Raw genomic sequence first — 17,988 nt, forward strand, 5'->3', positions numbered from 1 at the left:
TGGGAGGGACAGACAAAGAGGAAAAGAGTGATTTTAAGGAGGGAAAGCTGTCACCGAAGGCCGAGGTGAACCCTCACCCTCATGCTTGCTTTAATCCCTCATTTATGTGAACTCAGCTTTGGAAATGAAGCTGTCTCTGTATTTTTCTTCCCTTCACCCATCCTGTGGTATAATCAGAAACCACACATGCATTCAACACATACACACACATATACACAGTTGCAGGACAGAGACACAGAAAATCACTCAGGAGAGGTTTTAAATTCATTCCAGAGTTAGAGGCAGAGATTCATACCGCCTCACCTTGTCTCCTAGAGGAGAAATCATCGGATATGTTAGAGACAGAGGGGAATTATGGGTAAATGCACTGGTGAGGAATGATAGTCTGCAATCTCCGGCTGTAATCTCGGATCGCTGACACATGCCATTCATTTCAGACTGTACCAATATTCTCCAGCGTGGTCTGGAGCCAAAGTGTGTGACTTTGCAATTTTTTTTTAGCCATTTTCCATAAAAAAAAATCACAGTTTTAAATCACAAATGCAAAGTTACATTTAAAAAAAGAAAGAAAGAAACGCTGAAAACCACTCTTTAAAAATCTTTATTGCTTAACTAATCCTGAAGCTTTGATCTTTAATTAGTTTGGGAAAACCGCAGATGACGAGTAAATGGTAAAAAGAAACGTGTCAGTGTGTTTCACGCTTTAAAACATTAAATAAAATGACTGATATAGGCACTGTGACATCTTAAATGTTGCAGCTAAATGAAGATGGCTTGTTGCGTTTGTTAATCTGGTTCAGATTTTTTCATTCTTTTATTATTATTATTATTTTAATCTTTTATTTGGCTTAGGATGGCAGAAGAAGAAGGAAATATATATATACACGCAACCAATAAAAAGCAACACGTCCCTGTGGAAACAACAGGACTGTACTGCCATCTAGTGGTTATGACAGAAAAAGGCAGTGTGGATTGTTATTTGATGAACAGATCAGAAAAGGGGGATTAACTTTTTGCAGCCCAGCTCTCAGTACTTATACAACCAATAATAATATTGCAGTTTGAAATAAATTTTTCTCCAAAGCAAGTTAATCGATGCCCTATCAGCTTAGCCACTCTAGAAGCAATGGCCACTTTAGAACTTCTTAATCTTAAGTGTTAAATTAAAACATGCAAACCTAAGATCCAGCTAAGGAAGACCAAAACATTTCGCAGTTTCATCCTTTCTTTGTTCCTCCTTCCATCTGTCTCCTCATGCCTTTGTTTCACCTTCCTCAGGTGGAGTGAGTATCATACTGGTGTGTAATAGCGTGCTGTCAGTGTGGGCCGCGGTGAGGTGAGGTGTGGGGAGGAGAGCAGTGCGTCTCAGATGAGATATGTGACTGGCATGCTAACACGCAGTTTTATCTGAGGAAAAAGAGAGAGAGACAGGGCCCCCACATCTCCTCACTATAGGCCTTTGATTAAAGCTCCCCAGGTACGCACACATACTCACAATTCCAAAAACACGCACAGGAGTGTACACACACTCACCCGCTCGGATTCTAAATAAATTGCAGCTGGGAGAACACACACACACACCTACTGTATATGCACATACACACATCTTCCCATTGCAGGTGGTGTTGTTCTGACCTAAGCCAGGTAGCTTGTCCATTATGGAGTTGATAGGAGGATTTGGCCATGTTGATTCTAGACAACATCATCTCCTCCGCCATAAATAACCTGAATGTTTTCTCTGAGTCACACCACAATATATAGACAATAAGAGCTCTCAGCTTTATCCCTGGGTTGCATCCACTGCGCGCAAACAATCGCACATACACATAAAGCTCCATAAAATGATTGCGTGTGGACGGACGTAAGCAGAATCACAGATTTAAAAGTACAGTTGGCCCCTGCTCAGCTTAGTTTCATTGTAAATTACAGCTTTGCATTCGAGTTTGGCTTCAATGTTTGTCTCAAAAATGTGTTTTCCTCAGATGGACCACGGGGGGAAGCTGGTTTGATTTTAGATGAGCAGCGTCGTCCGGCGCTGTGGTCTCAATAGCTTGCCAATAAAGCTTTGGATACAAACTGTATACCCCTGACCAGTGGAACTATGGGGGAGCGTGATGACTTCCATGAGGGAAGTAATAGACAAGCCACACTCACTATTACTGAATGTGGGTAAACCATATTGAAATATATTTCTGTCAATTTGTCATTATCTCTGTGTCTATATTGTCTTCCTTTCCAAATATGAAAAAAGTCAATTTTACCTTTTTTCCATTTAGCAAAAAAACCCTATACTGAAATTACTTTTTATGGTTGTAGAAACAGATAAATTGGAAAGGAATCACCTTTTTTCCAGACATTTCTATCATTTGTTTTATAAAACACAAAAATGAATGAATGCATAGACATATAATATTTCATATATTACATATACAACAAGTAGTACACCTGGCACGCTGTTGTATTTCACCTCTTGACAGCAAGAGGGTAGTACTGTGCTATAGCATAATGTACTGAATGGCAACGTCATTACAGTTAATCCAAATTGACAAAGTCATTCACAAGCACTTCTTAAAGATTGTCTTTTAATCAACATATAAATTCAGAAATGTACACATCATCAGTACAAACCAACCAATAGTTTATGTAATTTTGAATATATACAGCAAGTTAAATATTATCCACAGTCCTTTCTGCATTTATCATGAATTTCATTACTGCAACGCTGATCTTTATTATATTAATATATGTAGGTATATCAGTCAAGTCTCATCGTGTAAGTTATGTGTATTATAACTCAGTATCAAATATTAACCACAAATTTAAATATATATATAATTTTGTTGCATAACTGTCATGTACTTCCTGTTTACATACTGTAGTTTAGAGGTGAGCACAGTTGATGTATTAGATCCAAAAGAACAGTATTATTTTTTTGATAGCCAGCTTTTTTTCCTGAGTATCTTTATTTTTTTTTTATATATTTTTTTTTTTGCAATAGCTTTTTTTCCTATAAACTTGTTTGTGACAGTTTAGTACATTAGGATTGATCTACAGTAGATATATGTTTTATATATATGTATAACCAATCAAGTAAGAAATGTAAGACAGGAAGAAAGTTAAAAAAGCATTTTCATTTCACTAAGCAAGAAGGGTGCCTTACTGACTTGAATACCATCAGTCAGTTAATGGTTTTAAGTGACCACATAGATGCACAGCTTGCTTCATTAATCCCAGTTTTGCAGCAGAATATTAAACTCTGAGGGTTCTATTTTCTTGAGACAGAACAGAGATGGAGGCTCAGACACGAAAGAAGCAACAGGTGAAATAGAAAGCTCACTAATTTCAAAATAAAAATTAAGATACAACACCCTAAATAGGCTGTCAGCTGTGCTTATTTAAACAGACCCATTTATGTCTTAAAAGTAAAGTCAGCATTCTAAATATAAATGAGTCTTTCTGCAAAATACCAGTTTAAAATACTCATCAAACAAAATAAACGGTCTTCGGGTCACTTAGAGATAATTTTGTTAAACCAACGGTCAGACTGAAATTCAGCGAAACCATGAAGAGAGCTCCTGCTGCCACCATCTGGACTTTTTTTTTTCTTCCGGTGTGCTGCAAGCTTTTATCTTCACTACTCAGCACTGCAAAATTAAAGGTTACTGGACCCATCCGGGAGTCTATCCCTGATATTTAAAAACAAAATTGGAACGCATGCATTTGAGCTTGTTTTAAAATGTTTTCACCAACATGCTAACTTGTTTAACATTCAGGTTGGATGAACATCATGTGAGCAGATATTTATGAACATGATTCCAGTGGTCAAAATGAAATATTATACAAATGTAATGTGAATATATATAAGTTTAGACAGAGTGTGGACTTTGTATTACACATATTATATATATATATATACATATACGCACGTATTTTGATGGAGCTCGGGACTCGTCCTGGGGACAGCTGCATTACTCCAGATGATTTCACTGTTAAATCTCTGAGAAATAGCTTTCTAGTGTGATGCTCAGAAAAACAGAGAACATGCCTTTAGTTGACGGATCCTGCTGCCAAGTCTGGAGATTTAAATGAATAATAAAGTTGCTGCTGTGCCATCATCGCAACTTAAATACAATCCCTCTTTCATATCAGTGACTACAGTGGAAACACACGTATCATTCTTGCTGCGGTGTGATGACTGTGGGTAAGACATGGTCTGAGCGTGTTTTAAGGCAAATACAATTTTGTGCTAAAATGAGCACCAATATTTGACTGCGCCGCCTGATCAGGATACCCAGAGCCTGCGCTGCCAAACACTCTGGTGCCAGGAAATAAGCAAATAAGCACAGACACACACGCAGACACGCACAGACAGGCTAGTACCTGAAAAAGACTGCATAAAAATTGTACTTTTCTTTTGTGAGTTTTGCCACTGTAAGAAAATAGGCCCGAAACGTGGTGCACATAACTGGTTAGGATATTGTATCAGGAGCTCCAGGAGTCATGGGGTAGGGAAGTCTAACTGCTGACACTGAACAGAGATTTCTGTCATAATTTTCATACCATGCCTGGATAATGAACAGGGGGCAAGGAAACTGATCTGCTGTCAGATTCGTTGACATAATGCAGGAAAGAGTCAGGGGTCTGTCTGTGCAGAAGGTGAAGGGCTCGCTGGAGGACAAACAGGCTGGGGAAAATGTTTGTACATTTCCGGTGCAGGACCCTGCGGGGGCGATGGGATGGGAGTGTCTGGAGAGGCTGCAGGAAAAGAGACAGGGACAGAGCAACATTTGTAGGATTGTGTGAAAAGTAAGTGCTCTTGTTTATTCATATATATATATATATATATACATATATATTGAAGCATAATTTAAAAAAAACATTTTGTTTTTGGAGGCACATTTTGCACACACTCTTCAGATAAGATAAAGTGTGTGTGTGTTTGTGTGTATGTGTGTGTCACGTTTGCGCCTGTGTTACTGAATGCACTTTACATGACTGCATGCATTTTTTTTGTGTGTGTGTTAACTGATAGCACTCAGAAACTTACCTATTTGTGGAGTGTGATTGACAGGCATGGTACTGATGACCAATGTGTGTCCAGTCACAGGGTCCTGGGCCAGCTGGGTGTGTGCTGAATGGTGCAGGTGTGTGGGTTCTGTTGTAAGCCCTTAAAATATAACACAGGTGCAAATAAACTTCAACACACAGTGATGAAGTTGTCACTAGGGTCATTTTGCAGATTTCTTCCCACTTTGAATTATGCTCTACTTTGTGTTCAGGGGTGTGGATAAAGGGGGCATGGGGTGCCACTACCTCCCTGAAATTTGATTGCCACTCCTTGTTGCCCCCTTAAAACTGTGTTGCCATGTCATATAAATGTATAACTATGTAGTGCTAAATAACATTACATTGTAATAACATTACAATAACTCTCATCTACCTCAGTAGTTTGGGCTACTGCCTACCATCCCCTGTAAATGTAGAGACTTTGTTATTTATGTATACCACTCAGTCAAATTAAACATATATGCTGTTGTAACCAGACTAACTTTTATTCAGCTTTTGCCATATTATTACAATTGCAAAGAAGTTAGGTTTTTGTGTGTTTCTAGAGGTGAGAGGTCTGTTCACATTAAAATATATTAACTCACTGAATTTTCAGCCAGTTTGTTTGTATGTGTGTACATATCCTATTTCCTCTTAAAAAGATGGGCCAATCTGAATGAAACTTTGCACACACATTGTCACATATACAGTTACTGTGACCAGCGATATGTTTAAAAAATGTTTATAATAAATCCCATTTTTTTTATTTTTGTGTATCATGTTCACTTCATCGTTCCCCTGAGGATGCCATGTTATGTTCTCCGATATGTGTATGTCATCCATACGTGATTTCACGGTCACGAAAATTTGAATCAATGAGAGAGTTCTTTTCGAGTCACCACTGAATACAGATTAAAGAATAAGAAATATAGTCCTTAAATATCACAGCCGTAGAACTTAACAGGTGACATTTCATTCCAGTAAAGCTAAAGACGTTTGTGACGAACACCATTTCAAACTCCATGAACGTTATGTAAGTGTAAAACTTAATTTTTCATTTTGGTTATGTGGGTTTTGTTAATGATTCCTGTATTATATACACAATATTTATTTAAACTATAAATGAATTACTATGAAGGCAGCAGTTTGAGGTTAAAAGACCAAAGGCAGGATTTGAAACCATGAGGCTAAAATGGTGATCTTAAATTATTGAACAAAAAATTTTACACATTTACTATCTCCTAAAGGCCTTTTTTTTAATTACAGGTTACATTTTTGTCTGTTTTTGGTGATTATTACCAGAAATACTAACATAACCTGTAAGCCGTCTTTCTTTCTGTTTAAACAAGTTTATATATACATATCTGTCTGTGCCATTCGTGAGTAAAGCTAAAAAAATTACTTATGATATGAGAAGACACATTGTTTTTTATAGATGTTTATAAGCCATTCAGGATCTTTGTGCAATTTCCTTTTGTCTTTGAGTTTTGCTTGATCATACTCATTGCTAAATATAATGTCATCTTAACAGAGTTTGAATAGCCTGAGAGTTTTTATTATTGTGTTTTGTGTGTGGTTTCGTTCCACGTTCTGACAAGATGCTGGCAAAAGCAACAAATGCAGCTATTTCTGTGCTCTTTCTTTTAAGTCGGGTTGTCATATCGTGGAGGGTTTTTTTTTAAGCATATATGGTGAAAACTGGAAAACATTTTTGGAGATGACTTTTTAGTTTATGTCTCAAGCTTCAATTGTCTGTCATGGCCCTCCTGAGAATATATTTGATGCACTGTAGCTTTAACTTCAGATTTCCCGTATTTATATACATTTAGATGTGTTTGCAGATGTCCCTAGCAGCATCTTATGTATCCGGTTTATTCTATTTCAGCTTAACGTAATATAAATATAAATGCGTATTGTACAAAGTTATTGTGTAAAATCTTTAACTTTTTGCCTCCTGTATATAAACTAGAAAACTTTGGAGCAAGTATACTTTTCGTTTTCCGCAGTGCTTCATAATTCTGCACTGAGGAATTTCAGCAGAGGATTTGGTGGTAGTGCTCAAGGTCAAATTAGTTTTTTCTGCAGATTTACAAGCACAGACATCAGCCAATCTCACCTCCTAGAAGCATTTCATGCAACAGGTTGTCTATCTTGGCCAGGCCGCAAAACTTAATGAACTGGAGCTGTTCGATCATCTGCCAGGTGATGCTCTGCAGGGTGGGCAGCAGGAGTAACAGCTCTCCAAAACGACCCCTGGAGTCATACTGACGATCATTAATGTAGTCTTCCAGACTCATCTGAACCTGCGCGCACACACAAACACAGAGTCCCTATGTGGTCACATGTCACTCTCATTATAAGCAAAATACACTTTTGTTTAATTTTGCTGACATATTGAAAGACATAAAAATACATGATGACATTGTGGTTGCTTTTGAAATCAAAATCATTTACATGACTGAAAATTAAAAAAAAAAAAAAGCTAAAAATATCCTAGAAAGACCAGATGTCCTACAACAATCTAGAAAGGTCAAATGCTTGACCTACCTGCAGTCGCATGGTCTTAATCTTCGAAGGATCCCGCAAAGACTTTGCATCTGCAGAATGGAAGGCAAAGCAAGGAAGGGGGGTTGCGTTAATGTGGGGAAGGGATATAGGACAGGATTGAAGGACAGGGCAGCACAGGATAAATAAATAAATAAAAATGGAAAGATCAAGGATGGAATTGCGGATATGAGTGGAATCGATTATGGTCAAACTTTGGCATGAAGTGCAAAATGAAGGATTTAGTGAAGGGGCTAGAAAAGAGGGGGAGTAACAAAACACGGGGGCAGGGATTGTGGTCACACTAGGGTAACGTAAAGAGGGAATAGAGGGATTGGGACCTAACTTTGAGGGGAAATCTAGCCGGGACATGTTGGGAAAGATGGAAATGGGCAGAAAAGGCAATGCAGACAAGATTGACTGTGATGCCTGTCACCATCTGTGGTTTACTATTTTTACTGGCTCTGGAGTTAAATGCCACTTTTTATTCATTACCTGGGTCAAAAAAGACAATAGCCTTGAGTGCTGCAAACTCGTTGTCATCTATTTGTATTTCCTGGAAGGGCTGCACCAGTTCATCCAGGACTCTGTTGGCTACCCTGCAGATCTCTGGTTCAGGACTGTCTCTGTGGATCACACAGCCATTACCTGCAGGCACAGTGAGTAAAGTTAGCAGCAGTGTTGAGATGAAGTAGGTACTGAACATGGGTGTGTATGAGGTGGAGCGCTGTGGTATGTGCTTTTGGAGCCAGGTGGATTTTTCTTTCCTTCAGAGAAACTTGTAGACTCTCTATGTCCTTTTAGGCAGGGCAATGGGCTATGGAAAATAGGTGTGGAGATCTTAAGAAGTATAAAAATGCCTGAGTGTTTGTAGTTGCTTACAGTATGATGTACCGATAATGAATAATGTAATTTACAAGAAAAACTTTTGAAGTCACAGAGAAACAGAAAGCTTTAGTTAATCATTCTAAGTCCACATGACTTCATCACACACAAGGAAGAGGCCTTTCTAGTCATTGGTTTCTACCTAAAAGCAGGAAGTCCTTGAATGGCATTGACCTTTTGGCAACCCCAAGCAAGAGGTGTTCACCAGCATGAGCCCGAAGCAAGCTCACCTATGGACAAACACACACGGGTAAACAAAGGACAGAAACAATGTAACAATGCCTCAACAATGCCCTGGTGGTCTGTGTATGCTAATTTAAAATAGCATTTAATCATTACCTTCAAATATTCTGTTTTCAAACCTCACACACCAACAAGTGTTGAAAATCGGTTTCCAAAGCCAGACATGAGATAATAAGTACAGTATTGTACAAATGTATTGAGTCCGCCCTCACTTCTCTATATTTTGGTTCCAAGTGCTTGCTTCTAATTTTTTAAAGTGGTCTTGATCAATAGTTCTCCAGGATGTCTGAAGGGCTTTGTACCTGACTGTTTTCAGAGGAATGTTTATTTGTTTGGTTTCGCTCTGCTTTTTGTTAAGCTATTTCAAACTGACCTATGAATCATTCAAGCATAAAAAAGGAGTGTAACTCAAGGGATTAACCAATGTTCTGTCTACACATAACAACTCTGGAAAAGAAACCATTTTAAATTGTATCTTTAGGCACTTTGTTGCTAGCAACCTAAAAAAAAAACACAATTTCTTCCCCTTTCCTTAGTTGAATTTATGACAAATGCCAAAGATAACACAGTTTCACAAGCATAAAATAGTGTTTTTGCACCTGCAAGGTGATTCTCAAACAGCTGTTACTTGAAAATTTGGCATATCTCAGCAATGTGTCTTTAAAAAAATGGAGAATCTGTACAAGTGGAGGACAGAAGAAGATGCGGCAAGCCTAAACAGTATGTGCAGAAGATGAACAGTAACTGAAAGTCACGTCGTTAAGAAATAGGAAAAATCGAGCAAGGACCTGGCTCAGCAACTAAAAGGCCCTTCAGCTGTTCACCAAAGCCTTAGCAGAAATAGCCTCAGTGCAAAGGTGGCTGTCAAGAAGCCATGGGCAAGAACTGGACTGTGTCATCAATATATACAGAGGAGATCAGGAGAGGCACAGCAGTGAGTGTCCACAGAAACCTGTAAATTATGGTGGAGGCTCTCAGCCAGTGGTGCTGTGAATCTTGTCAAACATGGATTGGCCTCGCTAGAGCCTGGACCTTAACATTATTGAAGCAGTGTGACTTTATTGGGACCTAGAACATAACAAAAGTCAGCCAACATCCAAAGAATAGCTTTAGAATGGCCTTTAAGACTACCTCAAGAAATGGCAAGAAATTTTAGGTTGAATTGGATATTAATGTCAGTCATACCAAACTTCAAATTATTTTGAATTGTCCAAACTCTGTACAAAGTCTGTTCCATGTATGTTTTTAGATGTTGCAATACATTGCTATAGCCATTTGCTATCATAATATTAAGAAGTGAGGGGCAGCTCAAGACGTCTGCACAGTACTGTATGCATGACACTCATTGCATGCAAAGAAGAAATGTCACAGTCATATGCAAATCGGGCAGAACAGCCAGTTACCTGGTCATCCAGTGGAAGTTCTCCAAAAGTAGGAATATATTTGGCCCATTCCACCAACACCAATAACTGCTGTTTCATAGAATCACATATGTCCCCTACAGTGGCTGACTTCTGCTCTGACAAGTCTGCTATTCCACCCGGAGTAGTGCTCTGCCGGAGAAGAGGAATTGAACAGCTTGCAGGTTAGTCACTCATGTTGCTGATAAAGTTCATCAACTAACATACAAACATAAAAGAGATTTTAAGTAAGAAATTCATAAAGGGATTATCACCTGGTGGGACAATGATTCTGCTTGGGCCAAAATAGTAATGGTTGGAAGGTCTTGGGAGTCGGAGATACTTCTTCGGGAACTGATCCGATCCCTCTCATTCTGTACAGCTAATATATCACAGCCAGAATTATGTTTGTGTGCATGCATGAAAGAGGAAGCAATCTAAAAAAGGGAACAGGGAAGAGGCAACATCTCCAACACTTTACCAGTCAAATAACCCCCCCCCCCCTCAAAAGGAGTAACAATAATGAGGCTGTATTCCTGGTTTTCCAGTTTTAAGGGTTTCTTTAAGTAATTTATGAGTGTTAACAGATGCCTGCATACACTACGACAGTTAATAATTAGGAAAAATAGCACTACAGACTCTCATCAACAAAAGGAGTCAAATGTTAACCTGATACAATCCAGAACAACATGTTTAAATAACACATGATTAGGGGTTATAAAACTCTGAGCCAAGGTTATACCCCTCATAAATACAAACACACACTAAGTAAACACCTGTTTTATGGCAGAGCCCATTTCATCCATCTTGAAGCAGTTGTCGGTTTCTCTGACAGAAGTAATTCCTTCTCTCATTTTAATTTTCCACTTTGTCAATAAACTTCACTAAGAAAGGAACTTCTCCTTCATAGTGTGTATATAATGTATATATAGTGCTGTGAAAAAGCATCGGCCTTCTTCCTGATGCCTTCTCTTTTTGCATATTTGCCACATTTACATGTTTCAGATGATGGAACCAATTTTAATATTAGACAAAGATAACTCGGGTAAATACTGGTTGACAGCTATCTAAACCCACCCTGCCCTACGTGGAAAAGTTAATGACCCCTAAACCTAATAACCAGTTGTGCAATGAGTCATTCACATCAAGGTGGAAAAACTTTGGCCTACTCTTCTTTGCAGAACTATTTTTATACTGTTTCATTAAAGGGTTTTTGAGCATGAACAGCCTCTTTAAGGTCACACTGAAGCATCTCAGTAGAATTTGAGTCCAGACTTCGACTAGACCACTCCAAACACTTCCGGAGTGTTTTGGATCATTGTTCTGCTGCATAACTTGAGAACACTTAAGCTTGACTGATGATGGATGGTCTTCTTTATGTAAAGAGCAGAATTCATGGTTCCATCAGTTATGGCAAGTCATTCAAGTCCTGAAGTAGCAGAGTAGAACCAGATTATCATTGCCAAGCTTTCTTATTGTTGAATCATGAACTCTGACCGTAACTGGGGCAAGTGACCTTTCAGCCTACTGCACTTCTCACTTTCTTGATTTATCTGATCTGGCAGATGAATGAAATCATTGTTTAAAAAATGCATTTTGTATTTACGCAAGTTATCTTTGTCTAATATTAAAATTTGTTTGACAATTTTGTGTGACATATATGCAAAAATGTGAACGATCAGGAAGACTCTATCTCTATTCTCTGCATGTAGGTGTAACAATTTCACTTCACGTCTTATTCAAAAGAGGTTTCACTACCTTCTTTTTTCATGCCAGCTCTGAAGCATTTGTTGAGTCTGCAGAAACGACACTGGTTCCTCTTATCTTTATCCACAACACACTGTCTGCTGAACCTTCAGAACATGCAAAGTTATCAGAGCAAGAAAATTGTGACATATCATAAGACATTAAAGTATGCAACCCTGAAACAAAAAGCAAATTATCACTATTTTTGGCAAATTATTTTAAGGGTGCATGCGTATAAAAGCACATTTGTGATGATATTTATGAAATTGCATGAACTATTTCTTAGATTTCCCACATGCATACACACATTAAGCATTTCATGCTTGCACAGTGTATCTTTGCAAACTCTACCTGCAGGTATAGACGTGGCTCTTGCGTATTGAGCGTCTGAAGAAGCCTTTGCAGCCATCACAGCTGGAGGCTCCATAGTGTTTCCCTGTGGCTTTATCTCCACAGATCGCACAGTTACTAATGATCCCATCTGGACCAGGCAGGCTTGGCTCTGTCGGCATGCTGTCTGGAGCACCAAAAAAACAAAAAAAACCCACTCACACAGTGTTTTGGGTCATATGCATACAAGGTTTTGGGTCAGTAAGACCAGAATAGCTTCAGAGCACCATGTACACGTCATTCTTCCAAAAGTTATTCACTTTGTGCATTTTATGATGATGATGGTCTCCAATCTCTGATAACCATGTGGTGATATGTAAGGCCGTAGCATATAGTTCACATTATTTTCACACATTTCAAGCTATTCAGTGACCCCTAAAGCCCTGTGGGTGGGGGCTTTTGGATCATGATAGAGCCCACTCTGACCAGGAGATGATCATAGGATTAAAGGTGATGTTGTAGTGACTTTTATCCCCAGAGGAACTCAAACTAGGTCAGCAAAATGCCCCTTCACCATTAGATGCGCTACATCCTCTGGGGGGTTAGATTTTTTCCTTTAACTTCTCAGTGTAGTGCCTCTTTGGGAGCAATTAAATTATAAAATGTTTAGTTAATTAGTCACTGCGTAAAGTCTTACTCCAGAAATACCAAATATCAAAATGTCCCCAAAAAACAAAACAAAACAAAAACCCCAATACCTGCTTTTCACTGATGCACGCTGGTCACAGATGCTCACAGCAAAATCTAGAAAATGAATTCTTGTGTCCTCAAACCATTTATCACTGAAGGAAACCCATAACACTGCTGATACTTCTCTGGTAAATGTGTTGTGCATTGTCTTGGAGGGTGTCTGGTATTACCAGGCATTGCTGTTAATGACAAAACATGATTGTCATTGTCTTTATTTCTATTTTTATGTCTTTATTGTCATCACCAACATAATCTCTACCATTATCACCAGCACCAGCATCGTCACTGTAATAGAAACCATAACCATCATCAGTGCCTCCATCTAAGTTGTTCTATTAAAGTCTACTAAATGGAACCTGCTGTCGATCGAGTAAAAACTCAAGATGCATCGAACACATACATGTTTAAATTTCTACTGCGCACAACTCATTCGGTCTCACACGGGCCAGTGCCAATGTGAAATGAGTCAATGAGTGTCTACAGTAAATGTTTGACTAATTTTCCTTCCATGCTGAGGTAACGCCCGTGTATCGCAGAGATGTGTGCTTGCTGTCCAGTAAAATATCTTTATGACACATTCCTGCAGTTCCTACCTGAACTGCTTGGTTATCATTCATTTAGTCCCCCTCAACCTTTAACACGGCCCTTTTAATTCCCTCACAACACACACTTCCTCTCATGCATACACACACACACACACACACACACACACCCACCATACGCAGGCAACAACAGGCAAGTGGGATTTACTATACATAATGTTGTCAAGCAAGACACACATACACACACTGACAATCAGTATTAAAACATCAGTCAAAGTTTCCCAAGCAGTGCACTTGAGCATATCAAATACGTCAAACACATTTCCCCCCTTTCTGCAAATAGCAACTCATTTGGGTTCAGCTGCGGTCACTAAACTTCATCAGTAACTGTCTCATCTAACAAACAACCACAACTCCTCATCCAGTACTGAGGCTGATGACCCAATCAGATCATTTTAAAGGCCCTGATAAGTATGTGAGAGCCTGGCCTATCTTTTAATGTATCTCTTTCTGTGTGCTCGTTTTGGTGTGAATCTGTCTGCATTTGCACACACTTACCTCTTCCTACATAGAGTACCTCTGCATGCTCAAAGCCCAGCGTGTTGTACGAAGGATCCAGGCCTTCACAGTAGTTGGCTACTTCCATATCTAACAGAGTTTTACTCTGAGGAGTAGGAGGATACTTCATTCCTGTTTGAGCCTGGTTTTCTCTTCTCTTCTCTTCTCTTCTCTTCTCTTCTCTTCTCTTCTCTTCTCTTCTCTTCTCTTTTTCCTAGAGTCCTGTCTCCGTTTCATCTATTTCTTTCAGAAATAACAAGGGAGATCCCTGACATAAAAGACCCATAATCTGATCTGATTGGGCCTTGAACAATAAGGAGGGGAGGAGCTGGGGTTCTTCTCACCTTATTACACTTCACTTATCTAACCTTCTCTCATACACTTATCACAGGGATGAATAGATAGTGAGAAAAGACACATTTCCTTTCCCTCCTCTGTCTTTCATTGCTCTTTTATTTATTTATTTGGAGAACACTTGCACAAATTTGGGCGTTTGTTCTTACAGACAGTAACATGTGTGAATGTGCATCTGACGTGTGTGTGTGTGTGTGTGTGTGTGTGTGTGTGTGTGTGCGTGCGTGGGTGTCCTTCCCAGGTTTCCTAATCTAATCATTGGTGAAGTAATAGCACCACCACCTCAGCAGATATAATCTATAAGGACACGCAGTGAAGTAGAAAACACTGATAACTCCCATTAAGGCATCCACATACACACCATGGGTTCACCCAACCCACTGTTTTTAACTCTTTTTTTACTCTTTTTCTACTACAAGTTTCTAAATAATCTGACTGCTACTTTAAACATCACCAACAAACCTGCTTTTAATTTCTTCTTCTTTCATAATTTTTATATATTACTGTTCAGTCGTCATTGTCTATGGCTTCATATCAGTTAGCATATTTATTTGTTTAAAAAAAAAAGATTAATAATCATTACAGATTTTTGTCTTCAAAAGTACAAGTTGAACAGGTGTCACCAAGATCCCCCTCCTATTTTGGGTCAGGGATGTTAAAAACGCACTCCAAAAGACCACCTTTGCATGAATCCATCAACATGTGCCTAACCCACTCATTTAAATCAGGGGTTTCATTACACTAACTCTTATTGTGTGGGTTAAAGGTAATCAGCTTGAGGCATTGTGCTGTGAAGGCTGTAAATGATAAGAGGCAGTGTATAAGACATTTGATGCCCTAAATCAGCAATGAATGGGCCAGTCAGAGGAGTTCACCATACATGTGCAGGAATGGTGTGATCACTTTAGGCAACAACATTGCACGCATTACTGAAAACACTATTAGCACTTGGCTACATGTTAATAACAGATAAATTCGATAATATTGAAAGCGTAGGGGCTAAGAGACAGAGGCGATAGAGAGAGAGAGACATGATAGAGAGGTTATAGAGAGATTACATTTTAACCAGGTAGTAACGTTAGGACACCTGACTCATCACGTTTGTGGAGAGGGAAGAAGAAGAATTGTATCCTTACGATCACATTTAGTCTGTAGTAGCATTACAGTAGAATCAGAAAGTGTAATATGAGGTTGTAAGTATAAAGGCATGAGGGTAAATACGGATGCTCCATGTTAGTTTCTAATAAAGGTTCTTATGTGATTACAGTTTAATAGACAACAAAGAATCGTGCTTTTAGGCTTGTAGATAGAAAGAAAAATCAATGTTCACTCAAAAGTAAAAAAATCTTTAATCCAGAACAGCCTAAAAGCTCTAAAAGGCTCTTTTTAAGCTTCACCTTCCACTCTTAAGAGCAAGGACAGCAAGCACAGCAATTGAGGTCTTTATTTCTGTAATGATGAGTGCCTTTGATCTTTCCCCTCTTTTTCATTTTGAATATATAAGAAAGCACTTTCTGATTTGCACTAAGGAAGCTACAACATTTGGAACAGCGAGGATGATCAGCTGCTCGTGTTGTTTTACAGTAGGTTGTTAATTTTGTTGATCTCTCTGATACATTGAAAGCTTATTCTGCCACCTGGCAAAAAAAGAAACAAACATAATATAGAAGCAATTCAGCCTAGGCATAAATTTAAATGTAAAAGATTTTAATTTATGAGAATCACATTCATAGAAACAGTTGTAATGCTAAAAAGGTATTGTGGCTTGTTGCAGGACATGACTGAGAAAGCTTGCATCTGCCTAGCAACCGAAAGCCTTTTGTGGCCATAAAACCCATAGCTAAGAGGCTATATCTGTGTGAACTGGTCATAATACTGTCGCTTCTATTTAGACTAGGCTTTAATAGTCACAGATGACAATCAGCCTCGATTACTGACTCTAGTAAACCCTTACTTCCTGATACTCTGGAAACAGTTATGTATGCAGTTCAGTAGTATTCACTCCTAAAACTGGACATCTTTAACGCAGTATTTGCTTTTTATGTGTTGCAAAAGAATGGAAGAGAACATGCAAGAGAATAGAAGCATGAAATAAATAGTTAACTATGGTTTTGCAACTCTCACTCTTCACAGTGAAAAGTTAGCATTACTGTATATGCAAGCTAAAAAAAAGTGATGTTAAAAAAAGACAAATCAATGATTCAGCTGAAGTGCATCCTGTGGGTTTAGACAATATAGTTAAGAGTTTAAGTCTAACAGAACAACATGTACAGTAAAGGGCAGACCGATACGCACAGCCTCAAAAGTCAATCAACAACTCTGGGAATGCCTCAGCAAAACAATCCCATTGCAATCTGGGCTAAAAAATTAACTAAGGGTTGATTCTTTTTTCTCAGTATGTGTATTGCACGTACTTCATGTATTGTCAAGGTTTGGGCAAAAACCAAGTAGTTTTGTTCACACAAGCGTTGCATGTTCTTGTAAATAGTAAAAAAAAAGATAAAGAGCAAAATTTCCGCCTCCTTCAGAGCAATACATTATAGAACTGCATTATAGAAATGGAATCGTCCTATTGGACATTAAATGCAGTGATAGTGGTAGTAGAAGAAAAACACCACATGAACGGATTACCATCTTTCTGCAGATGAAATGGGTTATCGCTTGATCAGCGCAAGCCCATGTGGCAAAGTTAGTTATTTCTTATCTGCTTTTTACAAAATGCCTGAAGATACAGAGTACTGACTACAGGACATAGCAGCAGGTGCAGTTTGTGCGAACAAGGAGTCCAACCATTGCCGCCATAATACAGAAACCACGTGATTTAAGGGAACGCATTCGCAAACTTCCTTGAAAAACTACCAAAGGTAACCTTCACTCCCACTACAGCAAAAACAACACTTCTTCACGTTTTTATACTCTTCTTATTCTGATGTGAACCTTTTGAATTTCAGCGACAGTGTACTTAAAAAGGAATGTTTGGCTTACCTGTGTTTCTGTTTCTGTCCGGGATGTGCATTTATCCAGGTGTACCGTTGTTCTCCGACAGCTAGCAGCCCTGAGCCCCACAGTGTGCCATTGGACTAAGTCACACTGAGCATGGGAAAATGGTAAAGGTGTTCAACCACATTAAAAGGGAAGGTTGGAGAGCTGAGCGGCCTATAATTCAGAAAGCGACACATTGGATGGCGCCACCATAGCCCTGTCATTAGATCGATTTACTAAACAAACTCAAACTAGGGTGGGGATGTTAAACAGTAACCCGGGACCATAAAACTGAAAAGGAAAAGATCACCAGGTGTGAGTCTCTCTGTGTGTGTGTAGGTGTGTGTGCCCTCTGAGGGCAGAAAGTATGAGATCCAAAAAAGGTTTGAGATAATGTTTCACAAAATAATGGGGGAGACGTAACGATTTACAGCATTTATTTCTCTTCTTCACATCGGCCATGTACACAGGATTTAACTGTTAAGTGCAAATATAGTTAAAAAGTATTCACTTCCACTTAGAGTCCTTGTACACAGACTTACAGAAACAATATCCTGGGACCTTCAATTTCATAGTCTAACATTATAAATTCCAAGTATGAAGCCTTT

The 17,988-nt window shown here is 38.8% G+C and overlaps 1 protein-coding gene across 2 annotated transcripts; it reads right to left on the bottom strand.

The window, feature by feature from the left end:
- Positions 1 to 2,565: 2,565 nt before the first annotated feature.
- On the bottom strand, positions 2,566 to 17,683 carry hnf4g (hepatocyte nuclear factor 4, gamma). Of its 2 annotated transcripts, none has more exons than XM_031750057.2 (11): positions 17,384 to 17,683; positions 12,216 to 12,381; positions 11,877 to 11,971; positions 10,394 to 10,500; positions 10,122 to 10,271; positions 8,618 to 8,705; positions 8,086 to 8,238; positions 7,594 to 7,643; positions 7,163 to 7,349; positions 5,048 to 5,167; positions 2,566 to 4,755 (listed from the first exon to the last, which is right to left on the bottom strand). In XM_031750057.2, the coding sequence occupies exons 1-11, from the start codon at positions 17,412 to 17,414 to the stop codon at positions 4,634 to 4,636; spliced, it is 1,269 nt and encodes a 422-aa protein (XP_031605917.1). In that variant the 5' UTR covers positions 17,415 to 17,683; the 3' UTR covers positions 2,566 to 4,633. The 2 variants fall into 2 exon arrangements, with proteins under 2 accessions (XP_031605917.1, XP_039473448.1); XM_039617514.1 differs by lacking the exon at positions 17,384 to 17,683 and adding an exon at positions 14,045 to 17,354.
- Between the last annotated feature and the right edge of the window lie 305 nt (positions 17,684 to 17,988).

The sequence above is a fragment of the Oreochromis aureus genome, linkage group 9 (genome assembly GCF_013358895.1).
Source record: "Oreochromis aureus strain Israel breed Guangdong linkage group 9, ZZ_aureus, whole genome shotgun sequence".
Lineage (NCBI taxonomy): Eukaryota > Metazoa > Chordata > Actinopteri > Cichliformes > Cichlidae > Oreochromis > Oreochromis aureus.

Excerpts from the sequence above, each read along its gene's own strand:
- hnf4g (XM_039617514.1), bottom strand. The coding sequence starts at position 14,174 with ATGAAGTATCCTCCTACTCCTCAGAGTAAAACTCTGTTAGATATGGAA. Across the intron at positions 12,382-14,044 it reads GGTACTCTATGTAGGAAGAG|ACAGCATGCCGACAGAGCCA; the intron begins GTAAGTGTGTGC and ends TTGGTGCTCCAG. Across the intron at positions 4,756-5,047 it reads CAATCACACTCCACAAATAG|CCTCTCCAGACACTCCCATC; the intron begins GTAAGTTTCTGA and ends CTTTTCCTGCAG.